General features: G+C 42.8%; 2 protein-coding genes across 2 annotated transcripts in view; one reads left to right on the plus strand and one right to left on the minus strand.

The window, feature by feature from the left end:
* TRAPPC6B (trafficking protein particle complex 6B) overlaps positions 1 to 7,634 on the plus strand; it is a 15,284-nt gene extending 7,650 nt beyond the window's left edge. The window contains exons 3-6 of the mRNA XM_019518857.1: positions 3,940 to 4,057; positions 5,400 to 5,483; positions 6,596 to 6,689; positions 7,439 to 7,634. Of these exons, the coding sequence (XP_019374402.1) occupies positions 3,940 to 4,057; positions 5,400 to 5,483; positions 6,596 to 6,689; positions 7,439 to 7,470 (328 nt within the window). The 3' untranslated portion in view covers positions 7,471 to 7,634. The remainder of the gene's footprint in view (positions 1 to 3,939; positions 4,058 to 5,399; positions 5,484 to 6,595; positions 6,690 to 7,438) is intronic.
* A 4,982-nt stretch (positions 7,635 to 12,616) lies between these two features.
* The window catches only part of GEMIN2 (gem nuclear organelle associated protein 2), a 27,623-nt gene continuing 23,527 nt past the window's right edge, over positions 12,617 to 16,712 (minus strand). The window contains exons 8-10 of the mRNA XM_019518858.1: positions 14,430 to 14,540; positions 13,437 to 13,495; positions 12,617 to 13,017 (exon numbers count right to left, since the gene is read on the minus strand). Of these exons, the coding sequence (XP_019374403.1) occupies positions 12,978 to 13,017; positions 13,437 to 13,495; positions 14,430 to 14,540 (210 nt within the window). The 3' untranslated portion in view covers positions 12,617 to 12,977. The remainder of the gene's footprint in view (positions 13,018 to 13,436; positions 13,496 to 14,429; positions 14,541 to 16,712) is intronic.

Consider the following 16,712-nt stretch of genomic DNA (forward strand, 5'->3'; position numbering starts at 1 on the left):
GCATGGCTCATTCCAGGTGGAAGGGCGAAGCGGTAGCGGGGAAGAGCCCCTACTTCCAGCTGTGCTGCATCCGCATCCCACACCCCCTGTATGGCAGTGCTGGGAGTGGGTGCTATGCCCTGCTGCTGCCTGGAGTTAGTTGCACCTGAATCATGCCCTCTGTCGCACCGGCTGGGTGAGTGGCAGGGTAGAGGCAGACACAGCCACAGGAGCCCCGGGAGTAGCCCTTATGGTTGCCCTGCCTGGCCCCATCCCCCGCCTAGCCACAGCCTCCCAGCACTTTAAAAAAAACACCAGAAAAAGCCACCCAAAAAAGCCCCACATTCACCAGCTGTAGCAGTGGCAATTGGGGCCTCTGGGCACTTGTGGCAGACCCCCCCTCCCCACCCCCTGCACAGTGTGGGGCAGTGGGGGGCAGTAGGGATTGTGTGCCCCCCCGCCTGGTACCTGTGCAGCTGTTGTATTGCACAGGTGCAGCATGGCTCAGCCGGGCGCTGCGCAGTTTGGGAGCTGGGACAGCTCCACCTGTCAGCAGGAGCCCAGCACCACTCAGCCCCAGTGGCCCCAGCTCCCAGGCAGCGTGCAGCATCCTGCCGAGTTGCGCTGCACCCATGCCATGGGGCAGCTGCTGCACAGGTGCCAGGTAGGGTGGGGAGCAATCCAGGTGGGGCAGAGGGCCTCTGGGCACTTGTGGCAGAGACCCCTGCACAGCGTAGGGCAGTGGGGGATCGCCTCCCTGCTTGGCACCTGCATGGCAGCTGTCACATTGCTCAACAGAGCACTGCACAGTGCCTGAGAGCTGGGGCTGAGTGGTGCCGGGCTCTGGCTAACTGCTGGAGCTGCCCCATCTCCCAGACAGTGTGCAGTACCCTGTCGAGCCATGCTGCACTTGCACCATGGGGCAGCTGCTGTGCGGGTGCCATGGGGTGGGGGACAGGACAGAGGGGGACACAATCCTTGCTGCCCCGCACTGCACAGGGGGGTTCTGCCACAAGTGCCCAGAGGCCTCAATTGCTGCTGCTGCAGACATTGAGTGTGGGGCTTTTTTTTAAGTGCCGGGACTAGGCTGGGGTCGGGTGGGGGATGTGGCCGGGCATGGCAATCATGGGGCCTTCTCCTGCAGCTCCCCCAACCCGGGGAGAGGCAGGCACAGCTGGAGGAGCCACAGAAGAACCTGCAGCTGCCTAGCTGTCTCGGCCTCTCCCCAGCCGATCCGAATCATCTCTCCAAACTGGTGCCGAATCTTCCCAAGTCAATTCGGCTGAATCGATTCAGGACAGCAATCCAAATCTCCAAATCGAATCGCTGTCCTCCAAATTGGCTGAATCAGAATTGAATACTTCCCTATTTGCACAGGCCTATTTAGTAAGCCACTTACGTGTTACTGATGTGTATAGAAGTATCTAAGGATTTGTTTCCTTATCTTTAGTGTGATTTGTAAACTTAATTTTCTAAAGTTACAAGCATATAGATTAACATGAACATACTTTGTCATCTATAAGGGTAATTAGAGAATAATATGTAAGGATGGAGAAAAATTAAGAAGTGAGGCCAGGATCACTCTAAGAATGTAGAACGAATATTAGCTCGGGAATCTTAGTTGTAAGCATATGATGGTATATTATCTTCTCTCAGTTACTTTAACATGATCTGATGTAATACAGATTTTCCTTGCTTTATGTGGGTTCTGTATGTGCAAATTCACTTACGCAATGACCCTTTTTATAACAAAAATTCATTATATGCAAGATAAACTCACCCTTATGCGATTGGTGTGGTGGAAACCTGCAGTCAGCTGCTTTGTGCAGTGCATTGTGGGAGTGATGTCCACCAAAATATGGCCTCCTGTGTGGATCTGTGCTCCTTGCTTGTGGTACGTGACATGAGAGGGAACCAGCATTATGGTTATAGGTTAAGGGTTGACCCTTTCAGCAGCACAGAGCAGAGAGGGATCTTGGAGTCAGGATTGACTCCAGGATGAATATGAGTTGCCAATGCGACGAAGCAATAGGCAGAGCCAACCGTACCCTGTCATGCATCAATAGGGGCATCACTAACAGGTCCAGAGAGGTCTTGCTCCCCCTCTATGCGGTGCTGGTCAGGCCGCACTGGAGTACTGTGTCCAGTTCTGGGTGCCGCACTTCAAGAAGGACATGGAAAACCTGGAGAGGGTCCAGAGGAGGCCACTCGTATGGTTGAGGGCCTCCGTGGCCAGCCCTATGAGGAGAGGCTGAGGGACCTGAATCTCTTCAGTCTCTGCAAGAGGAGACTGAGGGGGGATCTTGTGGCTGCCTATAACTTTATCAGGGTCCACTAGCAGGGACTCAGGGAAAGTCTGTTCACCAGGGCCCCCCTTGGAGTCACCAGGAACAATGGCCACAAGCTGAGGGAGGATAGGTTTAGGTTAGATATTAGGAAGAACTACTTCATTGTAAGGGTGGCCAGAGTCTGGAATAGGCTTCCCAGAGAGGTGGTGCTCTCACCTTCCCTGGAGATCTTCAAGAGGAGACTAGATAGGCACCTGGCTGGGGTCTTATGACCCCTCCCACCCCCAGTGCTCCTTCCTGCCCATGGCAGGGGGTCGAACTAGATGATCTGTATAAGGTCCCTTCATACTCATTGATTCTATGATTCTATGTCTCTGTAGTTGCCATCCTCAGTATGGTAACATTCACCACCACCCTGTGCTTGTGCGTATTGTCTGCTGTCACAGGATGGGGTCGTTGTTTCTCCCAGGCCTTGCTACAGGTCGGCCCCTTGTTCTCACTGGGCTGCCCCGCAGCCCTGTCTCTGCACCCCTTGGCACTGGGCTCTCTACAGCCCTGCCTCTCTCTGTACCCCTAGTGCAGTGCCTTCACTGGTGCCGGAGTCTGTGTACCCCAAATACCATGCCCTCACTGGCACTGGGGTCCCCCCACACTGCAGTGGGTCCCCCCAGTGAGGCCTCCTCCTTCCCCAATAGCCTCACCCAAACCACCAGTTGTTATGAAACAGCAAACAAAACATAAGCCCCTGAGCTATAACGTGACACACAAGTTCCAATTGTGCTCCACCCCTTTAAAAGAATCAACTTTGCCCCTGGCATTAGCAGAAGCTAGACTAGCCCTCAGGCCTCTTCCCATAGCTCCCTCTAAGAGAGCTCCTTCCCACTTGGCTGCTGGCAGCCTACTGCCTCCCTTAGTTCCAGCCTGGGGTTTATATGGCCCCATGGCCCTGCCCCTTCTGGTCAGCTGACCAAGTGCAGCTGCAGGCTGATTTGCTCTGTAGCCTGTTGCCCTGGTAACTTGCACCTGGGCTTCTGTCTGTCTCTGTGGGCTCTCCCCAAGCAGTTTCTGCTCTTCTAGGAGCAGGCATCGTAGTGCCCTGTGACAGTGAGTACCTAAATATTCTTGTAAAAGTGGTAAAAATGCATTTGGGAGTTAGTATAGTCGACATCTTGGAACTACCCCTATTTGTTGCTTTGTAAAGTGGGTTCCCTTTATGCGAATTTGAGCTATGTGCTGTTTTCCAGGAATGCATGTACAGCATAAAGCAAGGGAAACCTGTACTTCTGAAAGAGCTCGCACACTAGCTTTTGCGTAAGTGGACTGCTTTAATATTAAAGCTTTCTGAATTGTTCATCCATCAATTAGTCATGCTTTTGCATTTAAAAATCAGTTAATTCAAAGGTATAAGTGTTACCATAACTCTGCTCTATTGTGTGTTTGTTTAAACAACATAAGAAAAACAGGATATTATGAATGCATTATGAAAACCAAGTGATAATAGTAATTTTACATTACAATTTTCTGTCTTGGATATGTTTAGTTCTTAGTTGTCATGTTACATGTACCTTGTCTAGACTTAATATTTATTATTTATATGGTAGTGGTCAGTTGAGTAAATCACACTGTTTACTTGAACAAAATCAAACAAAATATACCCGGTCACTCTTCATAGGTTTACTAAAGACACTGCCAGATTCAAGGATGAGTTAGACATTATGAAGTTCATCTGCAAAGACTTTTGGACTACTGTATTCAAAAAGCAAATTGATAATTTAAGGACCAATCATCAGGTATTGATATTGTGGCATAAGTTTCTTTACTTTGTTGAGCTTGTTATGAAAATTCATTTGAAGTGTTAATGTTGCTTTAGTTTGTCTGAAATTAATCACAAATGTATTTCAGATGTGGTAATAACCTTTATTTTTCTTTTTGTTAATCCTAGTTTTAAAAAGTAGCCATCTTTTGGTATGTTACTGAATATTAATTTTAATGATATGCTGATTTTGGCATAGAAAATTCTTTTAGTGTAGACTTGACTATAACATGTTTTAGTGCTTGTACTTTCCATGTTAAACAACCATTTACAATTTGCCAAACAGTTTTTGTAATACTTCTACACTAATTGACTTAAGGCCAGAAATTGAGAGTGCAGTTTCATTTTGCCCTATGCAAGCTCTATAAGAGCATCATAGTATAAACATTTGTTTTAGCAATCAATCAAGGTTTTTTTTAATCTCAAGCTTCATGCCTCACATTTCACTAGAAAGGCTTTCTTGAAGTCTTCTACTTTCAGGTCAAATTGGGTGTTATCTTTTGAAATACTTACTTACTTGCACCTTACTGAAAATATTTATGCATGAAAAATGGATAAGCTTTCCTTGCAAAATGATGTTCTACTATTATTTGAGATCCATGATATCAAAACTTAAACGGTATCCAGTATATGTATATGTGATGGATCATCTAATTATAATTTTATGTTGTGTGTATTGAGAAAGTCTGAATACTTTTGCTCATATCCTTTTGGTTGCCTATTTATTCTTACTCCATTGCCTTTCCTCAAAAATTATATACTATATGTAAACATAGTTGAGTTTGATAAATATTAACTATAATAAATCATACTTTTGACTCTAGCATTGCTGTTACAATAATTTTTCCAAACTGTAAAGACTTCTTTGACTAACATGCCAGCCATTAGGAAAATTCCATCTTGATGACTTTAATACTAGAAAGATTTGTGCCAAAATGCAAACTAGCTAGTCAGATATCACAGTGGTGAGTGATAGGAATATTATGTACAAAATTATTACAGAGTTCTAATTGTAATGAATCTTAATGTGAAACTTGTTTAAGTTGGTCATATGTATTATTGCTTGTTTGTGTATAAACTCACAATTTGGGTATCCTATCTTTGTTTTGACTACAAAGAAGCAAAGCAGTAAAGAAATAATCCCATTTAAACTTTCCAGTTTTTATATATAGTCTAAATCCAGAGCTTCTGTTTTAATCTGAAAACACTTCACTGTCCTGTAACTGTCTCTTACAAAAGATGATGGATTTCCCTCCCAAAAATGTTGATTAAATCATGTTGCTAAATATGCTGCTAAAGAATAATATTTTTCTCTGCAGGGCATCTATGTACTTCAGGACAACAAATTTCGTCTCTTGACTCAGATGTCTGCAGGGAAACAGTATTTAGAACATGCACCTAAGGTAATATTCATATGTAGCTAGGAAAACTAGCAGTTTCAGAACTAAGTTACCTTAAGTCAATTTTGCTAATTCCTCGGTAAGAGTTGGGTAAATATATGTTAAAAATGGATAAAGAGTATTTTCTGTGAAATACTGTTTGATTTAGAGTGGTGGCATCCAACCTTTTGGCCCTGCAGGCCAGATGAGTAGTACTGGGGCCAGTTTGCAGGCTGGGTTGGCACATGGGATTGGACACTGTACACCAGGTATAGTGGCTCACCGGCCCAGCCCAACCTGGACCTGTGTACCTGGACATGGCAGCATGCCAACCCGGCTTGGCCCTGTATGCACAGATAAGGCTCTATGCATCAGCCTGGCTCCATACAGTGGCACAGTCTAGAGTGCAGTGCTATGTTATGTGGCCCATGGACTCCCCACACTTCTGAAAATTTGACAGCCAGGGAGCAGCAATTACCGCTACCACTGCTCCGCTGCCGCCAAATTTTTGGACCCATGGGGAGCCCTGGGGGCTGGATGACATGACTTTGCAGGCTGGACATTGAGCACCCCTGGACTGGGGGTTGGTAAATATATCCTGTTGTAGCTGGAGACAGCAAATTTGATAAAAGCTAATGGAATTTAATTTGATTAAATAATCCTGGCCATTTTGAAGTTTATTGGTATTGTTTGAGTTGTATGACAGTACTTTCTCTTCAGGGGGTTTCTTTTGTTCTGCCTGGGAATGCAACCACTATCAGATCACACTTCATTCTTTGGAAAGTAATACAGCAAGACAGAACATTGTAATATACAGTGAAGATAACCATTAGCTCTTTCAAAATGTCTTCCTTTTCCTTTGGAAAGCAGATAATTTTTGGAATTTCCTATTTTTCTCCATCTTCCCAAGAGAGAAAACATTATGGGCATGTCTTCATTCCAACTGTTTTGTGCTATTTACCCACCTGCATTGCTGCATGAAACTCTGGTGTCTTTAGCCAAGTGTCTTGAGGGCTATCATATTCCCTTGTCTGCCATGAAACCACTATAATGTAGTTCTGTACTTTATTGGTTAATATATTAGCACTACTTTGTAATTTTTGATGGTGCTGACATGGTATACTTTCTATATTTAGTATCTAGCATTCACTTGTGGATTAATCAGAGGAGGTTTATCAAACTTGGGAATAAAGAGTATTGTGACAGCAGAAGTTTCAGTAATGCCTGCATGTAAGTACTCAATTGCTCTTCTGTGTAATAGCTTTCCCTCCCTCTTAGTTGGATGAGAGTTTTAAATCATTGCAAACTCAATTGCATGACTTATTATTAAACCTGTGCTATTGAGAGAGTTAATGAGGAAGAAGAGAATGACTACTAAGTGGAAAACAAAACCAAGACGCATATATAAACAAAAAAAATTAAAAGCAGCATCCACATTAAGTGAGTGGCTATAGGGCAAAAAAGGAAAATTCTAGCCAAATAAAGTTTACAATTGCAGCCTGAGTATCTTTGAAGACTTCACTTTCTGAAGAATTTCAAGTGCCATGAGATTCAATTTCTTTTTGGTTCAACCTAGAACAACACTGGGAAAATGAACGTGCTGTACCTGCCAACAAACTAACCAGTCTCCAATTCTCCTCAGTATCTTCAGGAAACTGTTGGCGAGGTGGTGTGACTTCATGGGCTTCACTGTCAAATACATGATTCAGCTGAGAATTTCCTACAGGGCTGTGTACAAGTTTAAATGATTTGTAAACAGATTTAAAACTGAACTTAGAATATAGACAAGCTTGTAAACAGAATTTTGACTGGACATAACAAAAATATATATATTTCTAGACTAGATTATTTAGTAAAACAGGGGACTGTGCTATTTAACAGCATGTCTGAAAAAAGCAATTAGAAAGCAGCTGTTTCACGAAGATAAAATAATTGAGTTAGTGATAATTGGTAACTTGATTATGCTTTTTTTTTCCCAGGTAAATTTCAGGTAATGATACAGAAGATGTAGAACATGTTCAGATATGGATGCCTACGCCTTTTTTAAAACATGTACATTAAATACCTTAGTTGATTTAGCTCTAAATCTATAGCTTGTGTACAAAGTTACTGTGATACGTAGCAAAATGCCTTCGTTATGTATAGTAAATGTTAATTAAAATAACACTATTACTACTATCTTGGTGTGATGTTAGTGAGTTCTATACCAAGATATTAAATATCCAGCATGATTCAAATTTGGTTGATTCAGCAACAGGAACATTTTGGTTACCAGCTCGAAATATACTGAAGACTTCAGGCATATGTATTTTGAGAATCTTCACAACTGGAAAAGAAAATCTGGTTAAGACCTAAATCAAAATAGAACTGGTGTTATGGAGTACCTGGATATCAGCTGTAATTTCACAGTTCTCACTGCCTTGCTCCAAGCTGCTCAGGCTGCAGTTACTTTTGCATTATTTTGGAGTGGTCACTTTCAGTTCTTAGGAGTGATGGTTATTTGTACCTTCAACTAGAGGAAAGGTGGGGAGAAAAGGTAGGATAGGACCTTTTGTGAATGATCAAACGCCATTGCTGTTTGTACAGTAGGCTGTACTATAGAGTAAGAGAGGTGAATTCTCCAACTAAGGTCATGTACTGCTAGACAAAGATAGGAATTTAGTACAGTTTCAGTAGTGCAGTAACAGGACACTTTCTTTTATTGTAGAATAAAGCTTTTGTCCTTTAACAGGCCACATGCGGGTAGGTAAGTGGGTCTGGATGGAACCTCCCTGATTTCACTGAAGCTCTGTAAAGGCATAGGGGTTTAGTATACAGTATTTGTTGCTTTGTTTTGAAGCACGAATGAACATAGCATAGTTTTAAATTAATACAGTTTGCTGCAGAGAAGATTTCAGAGGATCAATTCAGGTCCTAGTCTTTCTACTGTAAACGCATGCTTTGTTTTTAACAGCTAACTGGAACTTGGTGAATAACAGTGCCTTCAGACAAGCTGTTCTGCTCTGAGCATGTTACCACGTGAACTGGAAGCAGTGTAGACAGGTTTGCAGTTCTGCGGGTGGCTAATTTAATCTGGATGCAACACTATGTGGATGTGCGGTGGTACAGCATCCAGTTTAGAGGGTAGCCTAAAGGAGTGCAACCTGTTGCACAGCACTTAAGTTTGCAGGGTAGATGTGCTGAAAGTATTCTAGTGACAGCATATACATTTGGAGCAGTGTCAAAAAGAAAGGGAGTTGCTGCCCTGGAGCATGCAGTAACTTTTTACTGTAACTGTTTCATGCACATAATTCTGTAATGATACAAAGGAGCTGTTTGCACAATCTCTGTGACAAAATTGTGAAGAGGGCATGGAGTCTTGCTTTTAACTTTACTGTTTTAGAAAGCATCTACAACTGAACTGGAGTAGTGGTGAGGAACAAGTATGATGCTGTCCGCTTCATGTAAAAAACTAAGATGTAAATAATCATTATCTTGCGTCAGGGCCAGAATGAATTAAGTCTAATGGTACAGAGCATTGGGTCTTAGCATAACTTTTAGAGAGCAGTCATTTGCTTATATCAGTAGCAGTTATACTGGTATAGGATTTAAGAGCAGAATAGGCTTGTCTGCAGAGGGGGTATAGTTCACACGCAGTGTAATAACCTGTGTTTATGTGATAGTTACAATGTCATGAAGTGCTTAATGTGTTACAGAAGTGCATAAAGGAATCAGATACTCCTGGATAGCTCCATTGATAGTTCATTGATACCAAAACAATTAATAAAACAGCCATTGTTAAGGAGGAAATGGAAAACATCATTGTCACTATTCAAATCCATGGTATGCCCACATCTTAAGCACTGTGTACAGTCCTAGTCTGCATCTCAAAAAGGGTGTAGTAGAATTAGAAAAGGTATAGGGAAGAGCAACCCAGAAGATCAGGGGTATAGGGAAGCTGCTGTACCAGGAGAGACTAAAAGGCTAGGATGGCCTTAATTCAGAAGATAGAAGGCTGAGAGAGATCTGTAGAATCATGATAGTTGTGAAAGGGAATAGGGAACTGTTACTCAGCACCTCCCAGAATATTAGAACGAAGGGGTACTCACTGAAATTAGTAGGAAGAAGGTTTAAGACTAATAGTAGAAAGTATGTTTGTATTCAGTGTAGCATTAACTTGCAGAACTTATTACCACAGGAGGCTGTAGTGGTAGATAGTATAGTCAGGTTAAAAAGGGATTAGAGAAATTCATAGATGATAGATCTGTGAATAGAGACGTAGTTAGCCATGTATGTCTGAAGTCAAGAAAAGGCGCAGGGTAGATTTGCACCTTATAGACCAGGGGCAGGCAAAGTCTGGCCCATGGGCTGGATTGGGCCTGCAGTGGACTCCAGTGCCTAGCAGCCCCTGCCCATGTTGCTGTGTCTGGTTTCCATGAAGACCCCAGGAGTAGTGGCACCACGACTGTGTGGGGCCAGAGTTTCCATGGAGACTGGCCCTGCAGTGCATGGCTGGGTGGGGAGCTGCTCTGGGACTGGGATCTTGTGGCAGTGACAGAGTGGGCTAGAGCTGGGGCAGAGCCACGATCTGCTGCCTGCACAGTTCTGCTCCCTGCACAGGGCAGTGTGTCATGGCTCTGTCTTGGCTCTGGAACATGCTGTCACCGCCGCAAGATCCCAGTTCCAGAGCAGCTTCTCTCCCAGCCGCATGCCCTGCCAGCACTGCTGGGACCCGTCTCCATGGAAGTCCTGGCCCTGCACTTTCACTGCTCCTGTGGTCTCTATAGAAACTGTCTGCAGCAATGCAGGCAGGGGCTGCTGGGAAACGAGTCCACTATGGGCCCGATCTGGCCTGCAGGCTGGACTTTGCCTGCCCTTGCTCTAGCTATACCTGGTTCAATGCTGTCTCTCTAAGGTATCCACTTCTGCCACTGACAGGCCTATTTGTTATGCCAAATGCAGTGGCCCTAAGCACACCAATAAAACTGTAAGCCTTCCTCAATTAAGGAGGCTAGTAGAAGTGTAGCAACAGATTTATTGGGACAAAATAGTAGAGGGAATAGGGATGAATGTGAGTCAAAGGTTCACAGAGTGTTCCAAGGAGGGGGACACTGGCCAGCATGCATTGTCCCATGAAGGAATCCAAGGAACTGGTGGACACCACTCTGTGAAACTGCTCAGATATGCACCCTGTCATAGACAGGACACTGGGCTAGATGGATCAGTATGGCACTTATGTTCTTATCTATTAAACAGAACAGCCAGAGATGTAACTTCTGGTATCTCTGATAGTTGATGCCCAAAATGGTCTGATCAGGGATAGATTATATTAGGGCAGGGCTGCCCAGCTTCAGTACAGACCATATGCCTCTGCTGACCCTTGCCTTGGCTGCACAGCCCCCTGGGATTTCCCCCACTTATGGTATTTCCACCCTCGCTATGTGGATAGCAACATGGCCATCTCCCAGGCCCTTCTCCACTGCATGGGAGGGGAAGAGGCAAATGCACACTGGCCTCTCACGGGCCACCAGTTGGACAGCCCTACATACTCTCCCTCTAAAGCATCTCATACTTGCCACTATCAGAGATAGGTCTGGCCTAGCATACTTCTGTTATGCCTTGTGGATTTTATGTTTTCAAACACAGCACCATATGTTAGTGTAGACTGTTCCTGTGGATGCATCTTGACAGTGTTCAGCTGCCATAGTAGTACCCCATGTACATTCTATTACGTGAGGGCAATCTGATTCAATGCCATCACTCTCTTTAAAGACTGCCAGGTGCAGTCAGACATTTGTGGTGTTTGTATTACCACACTATATTGTGGCATCATCTCTTGTGCTTAGCTGGTGCTGTGCAGAGGACTTAATCCCCACTCTCCAGAGGGAGACAAGGACAGAGAAAAGCTTACAGAACTCACAAGGATATGCACAAGTCTATATAAGAGCAGTACTGTTGTACTTGTTAAGATCTACTTTCCACAACTGAATCAAACTATATAAACATCTATTCCTTTCTAGCATTAAATAAGGAAGTGAGGGTCAAACTGTAATTACACATTCAGTTTATCTTTAGTCACATGTAGAACTCCAGTCATTGCTAAGAGGAGGAAGGTTGAGGTTTTAAATCAACAAATGGGTGTGCTGTAAGATATGTACACTTTCCTGTAGAGAAGTAAAAACTAGACAGAATGGAAGTTTATTTCTTGAATATTGTGAAAATAAAACTAATACCATATATAACAGTAATTTTTTGCCATGTGTCCATACTATATTGTTTCTTCTACATAACAAGTAGCTTCCCTCCAACCAAGTTCTTAGCACGTTAAGTCGGAGTGTGTGCATGCTCATGCATACACACTGTGCATATACCTTTCCACAGACATCAATTTCACAAGTTGAGTAGACAAGATATTTAAAACAATAAGTATTCTTATCAGTCTGAGAAAAACAAAATAATTGTCTAGATCCCAGTGGGGCAAATTGAAGAGATACAGACTTGTTCACTGTGTCCATTAAACACACACGTTAAAAGGAGAGCGTATAAGTGGGTCTTCGTTCTGTCCAGTTAAACTGTTTCATTAACCAGTACCTTAAGGTACTTTCTTGCATGATCTTGATATGCTACGGCAGTTAAAATGCCTAACATGAGGACTGGAGTTTGAGTAGATTTTATCACCTTAGTCCAGGTACCAAATTTCTGCTGGATTTGTATATTCAGGAGTCTCCCCTGTATGTTCATGTAAAGAAAACTGTTAATTCTGAAGACATCTAGAACAGGTCTGTCCAGCTGGCAGCCCACAAGGGGTGAAGTTGTGGGTCTCAGGCTCCTGCCTGGCCACTCTTGCTATCTATGGCTGTGACTGCAAAAGCAGCTAGTCTCCTCCCTCCCACCCCGTTTTCCCTCAACCACTCTTCCTTGCAGCTCGTCTGCCTGCCAGAGGTTGCCCAGCCCCCTGCTGCTTAGAAGTTAGATAGCCCTGATCTAGAAGGTGCAGTCAAAATATATTTGGAAAAATACTGTTTTGAGACACCATACAAGCTTAAGTAGTTTTGAAAATTTTATTTTAAAATTTCTCACAAAAAAACCCTTTCACAAAAAAACACCTTTCTGTTGGTGTGTTCAGGGAAGTGCTGGGTTGCTTTAAGTCTGTTGCATTTAAAACTATGAAGCTTGAATCAGTCCTGGAAGTCTTTATTCATGTGGTAATTCCACTGAAACAAGTAAACTTGTATTCCAGAAGTTTAAAGGATCAACTGTTCTTGCATACCTACAGTTCAGTTGGTTTATGGCTTTCTGCTGGACAGAGGTTTGTGTGAAGTGGGTAGGCATTTCAGTGGTAACTTCACATCAGAAGTAATTCATGTAATAAGCCAAATCAGTTTAAGTTTTACTACTGACAACTGTTCCAAACCCATTATCAAGAGACTGTATTGGAGAGGTTATATGGTATCTCATATCTGCACTGCAACTGACTGTTACTGTTGATAGTACCATAGGTAGTCAGATGATGCAAGATGCTTGGAGGCCAAGCACAGATTAGGATGGTTTATCAGCTAGGTCATGTTGATCAAAATACCTGTTGGAGAGAGACAAGTGAAATATATTGGTATTTCAAAGGCAAATTAGAATTTTTTTTACATGTCTTTCTCTTATTTTACAGTATATTTACTGCCAAAGGGAGTATTAAACACACTTATTCCAACATATTTGTTTTCCTATGAATACCATCAGGTTTACTCAGAAGACTAGTAACTGATTATCAGGACATTAGAAAAACCCCACTTTTTGGAGGGAGTTGATACATGCTTGTTTTAGCAGCACCAAGGCAAGCCTAGATCCTTTCAGCAGAGCAAACGTGTGTTACAGTAAGTACAAATATCCAAGCTTGGATTGGTTTTCTTTGCCTGGAAAGAATATAGATTATGACAACATATGTACAACATACAATGCAAACATTCATTGCAACTTTTATTTAGATATCTAAATTTGCAGTACCTGCTAACCAAACAGATTAGCAAATTTAGAGCAGACACCCTTTCTTCACTCTTGTTCTCCTGCAAAACAAAAATAATGTTAGATCAGATACTTGCTGCTATGGTTCAGAAAAGAATATTAAACAGCTTGTTGAGCTCCTACAGTAATCTCAAATGTCCCCAAAAATTAATGATTACTTAAGTGAATGAAAAACAATCTACACCCAGTTAGATCTTCAGTTAGTTGAAAGAGTATTCCAGAGTTCTAGTTTTTCCACAACTGTCAGATCATCCCCACACCTCTTCTACTTTTACAGAAAGGGACCAGGAAGTTACAGTGGACAATAAGTTGAAGATGAGCCAACAGTGTGCCCTTGTTGCAAAGAAGGCTAATGGCATACCAGGATACATTAGTAGGGGTGTTGCCAGATCAAGGGAAGTGATTATTTCCCTCTGATTATTTCACCACTGATGAGGCCACATCTGGAATACTGTATCCAGTTTTGCTCTCCCCCCCTCCCCCCGTAGAAAAGATGTAGACAAATTGGAGAGGGTCCCAGTGGAAGGCAACAAAAGTGGTTAGGGGGCTGGGGCACATGACTTAATGAGGAGAGGCTGCAGGACTTATTTAATTTACAGAACAGAAAATTGATGGGGAGGGACTTAATAGTAGCCTTGAATTACCTAAAGGGTGGTTCCAAAGAGGATGGAGCTAAACTGTCCTCAGTGGTGACAGATGACAGAACAAGGAGCAGTAGTCTGAAGTTGCAGCAAGGGAAGTTTAGGTTAGATGTTAGGAAGAACTCTCATTAGGAGGGTAGTGAAGCACTGGAACAGGTTACTCAGAGAGGTTGTAGAATCTCCATCTTCAGAGGTTTTTAAGACCCAGCTAGACAAAGCCTTGGCTGGGATGCTTTAATTGGGGATGGTCCTGCTCTGAGTAGGGGGTTAAACTAAATGACCTCCTGAGGTCCCTTCCAGCCCCAATTCTGTATGATTTGAAGTTGGATCTTACCTCTAGTACTCTAACTTCAGAGCATCGCCTTGCCAGCTGGCGAATTAGAGAGTGGGCTTCAGGCAATAAAGGTTTTTCAAGACATGCCAGCAGAGCATAGAACCATCTACCCTATATATATTAAAGTACAAAAAGGGAAAAAAGTTATCAGCTTATAAATAAAAGTGACTGGTTTACATACCACCATTCCCATATACTAGGCTTTTCTATTCTATAGCAGGGCTGTCCCAAATTCTCAGCACCTGGGGGCTGCACACTGAAAGTGCAAACCAAGGCACCATCTGACCCAGTGCTACACAGTGCACACAGGCAGCCACCCCACTCCATACAACCCCTTCTTCTTCCTCCCTTGCCAGCAGGTTCCTACCCTGCTAAACCATGCCTATGGGCTACCAGTCGGACAGTCCTTTCCCGTTACACCACACACCTGAGCTACTGCTCCACTGTATGTACATGGGCAGCACCCCTCAACTCACCAGCTGCAGGCTTCCCTGCATCATAGGCTCCTGCATGCTGCACCACCCCTGGGGCAGGCACAGGAAGCGGGAGCCAGAGGGAAAGCCCAGGGACTGGCTGTTGAGCAAGCAGCAACAGGGAGAATAGATTAGTCCCTTGCAGGCTGCTTATAGTTTGTAGGTTGTCAGTTGGACACCCCAGATCTTTGGGATGCTACTGAAACTAGATACTAGTCTCATCCACAAATCGTACGCATTATGAAATAACATCCACACAGGGAGGGGACACTGAGGATTCCCAATCCCCTCCAAAAATACAGAATAAGCTATTCCTATAACCATTCCAGACAGATCCCTATCTGGCCACTTCTTAAAACCTCTAATAAAGGAGATTCCTTAACTTCCATTGTCAGTTTGTTCCATTGTCCTCTTGCTCTTAAGGATTTTTCCCTAAATTTGTTTTTCTGCAATTTACGTGTTACCTTACACATCCTGTCCTCTGTAGCCAGGGAGAATAGAGGCCCTCTTCATGGCAGCCTTTCAAATATTTTAAAATGTTTCATGCCACCCTGTAATCTTGTTTTCTCCAGTCTATAATTCACCCACATATCAATCTTTCCTTAAATGGCTTGCATTCCAACCCCCTTATCGTCACCACTCATTTTTTTGACTCTGACAGTTTTTCTAGATGTTTCCTAAAATGCAGTTCCCTGAACAGGACGTTATATTGTAGATGGGGTATAACCAGGGCTGAAGAGTGGTATTACTGTCTCTTGTGAATTACATACAATACTTTTGTTAATGCAGCTCAAAATTTCATTTTTTTTCCTAAAGTTGTTAGAAAATGATTTTAGAAAGACTTCTTTTTATTCCAATTAAGTGCCCTTTAGTACATACTTTAGAGGCAAGTCACTATTGTTACAGAAATCAGTATGTTTCATGGGGCCTTTCCAAGAATTGGCTGAGGATATCTACTGATGAAAATCTTTTCAATTTCATTAAGTCAGCTGGAGAAAAACAGCTATTCAGAAATAAATCTAAAAAACAAATAAATTATTCCTGTCTTCCTATTGTATCACTGATCAGTTCTAATACAGCAAGTGTCCATAAACAAAACCGGGAACCATGTTCAGTTTGAGGACTCCAGAATTACTACTATCAGGATGGAATTTATTAGAATTAAAAGATCAAGTAGCAAGGTTTACTGCATTCATTTGATACAAAATTCAATAGCTAGTTACCTTTACAAAACTTAAATTTTTACTTGAAGTTAGTTATATTCATATTCTTCAGGCTTAATTTTGGGCAAAAACTTCTATATTTTTAGAAAGATTGAGGATAAAAGGCTAGAAAGCATTGGAGTTAATTTCAAAGCCTAATGAGGCATTGTGCGAACATTAGAGGAAATAGCTGAAATATGCAAAAAAACCCCAACAAAAAACCCCTCACAAACTAACCCCCCCAAAAAAGCCCTGTTAAAACAAACAAAAAACCCTATAGGAAACCAAGTCTCAAGCTGTGCAACTTCCATTTTACTATGCAGTCAATGAAAAGTCCTGTTTTTGAATGTGATAGGAACCTGTAACACAGGAGCTTCAATCCTGAACAGTGCAGCTCTTCCCATTGCTGTAGCAGAAAGAAATTAAAGGGTATTGGCTATAGCTGCAATTTTGTTTTGTAGTATGTGTGAACTGAAAAGGAGGGCACAGGATGTACAAGTGATGTACATATATGGAAAATAAGATGCAACACACACACACACACACACACACACACACACACACACACACACACACACACACACACACACACACACACACACACACAC

The sequence above is a fragment of the Gavialis gangeticus genome, unplaced genomic scaffold (genome assembly GCF_001723915.1).
Source record: "Gavialis gangeticus isolate Ggan-Ray unplaced genomic scaffold, GavGan_comp1, whole genome shotgun sequence".
In the NCBI taxonomy this organism is placed as follows: domain Eukaryota; kingdom Metazoa; phylum Chordata; order Crocodylia; family Gavialidae; genus Gavialis; species Gavialis gangeticus.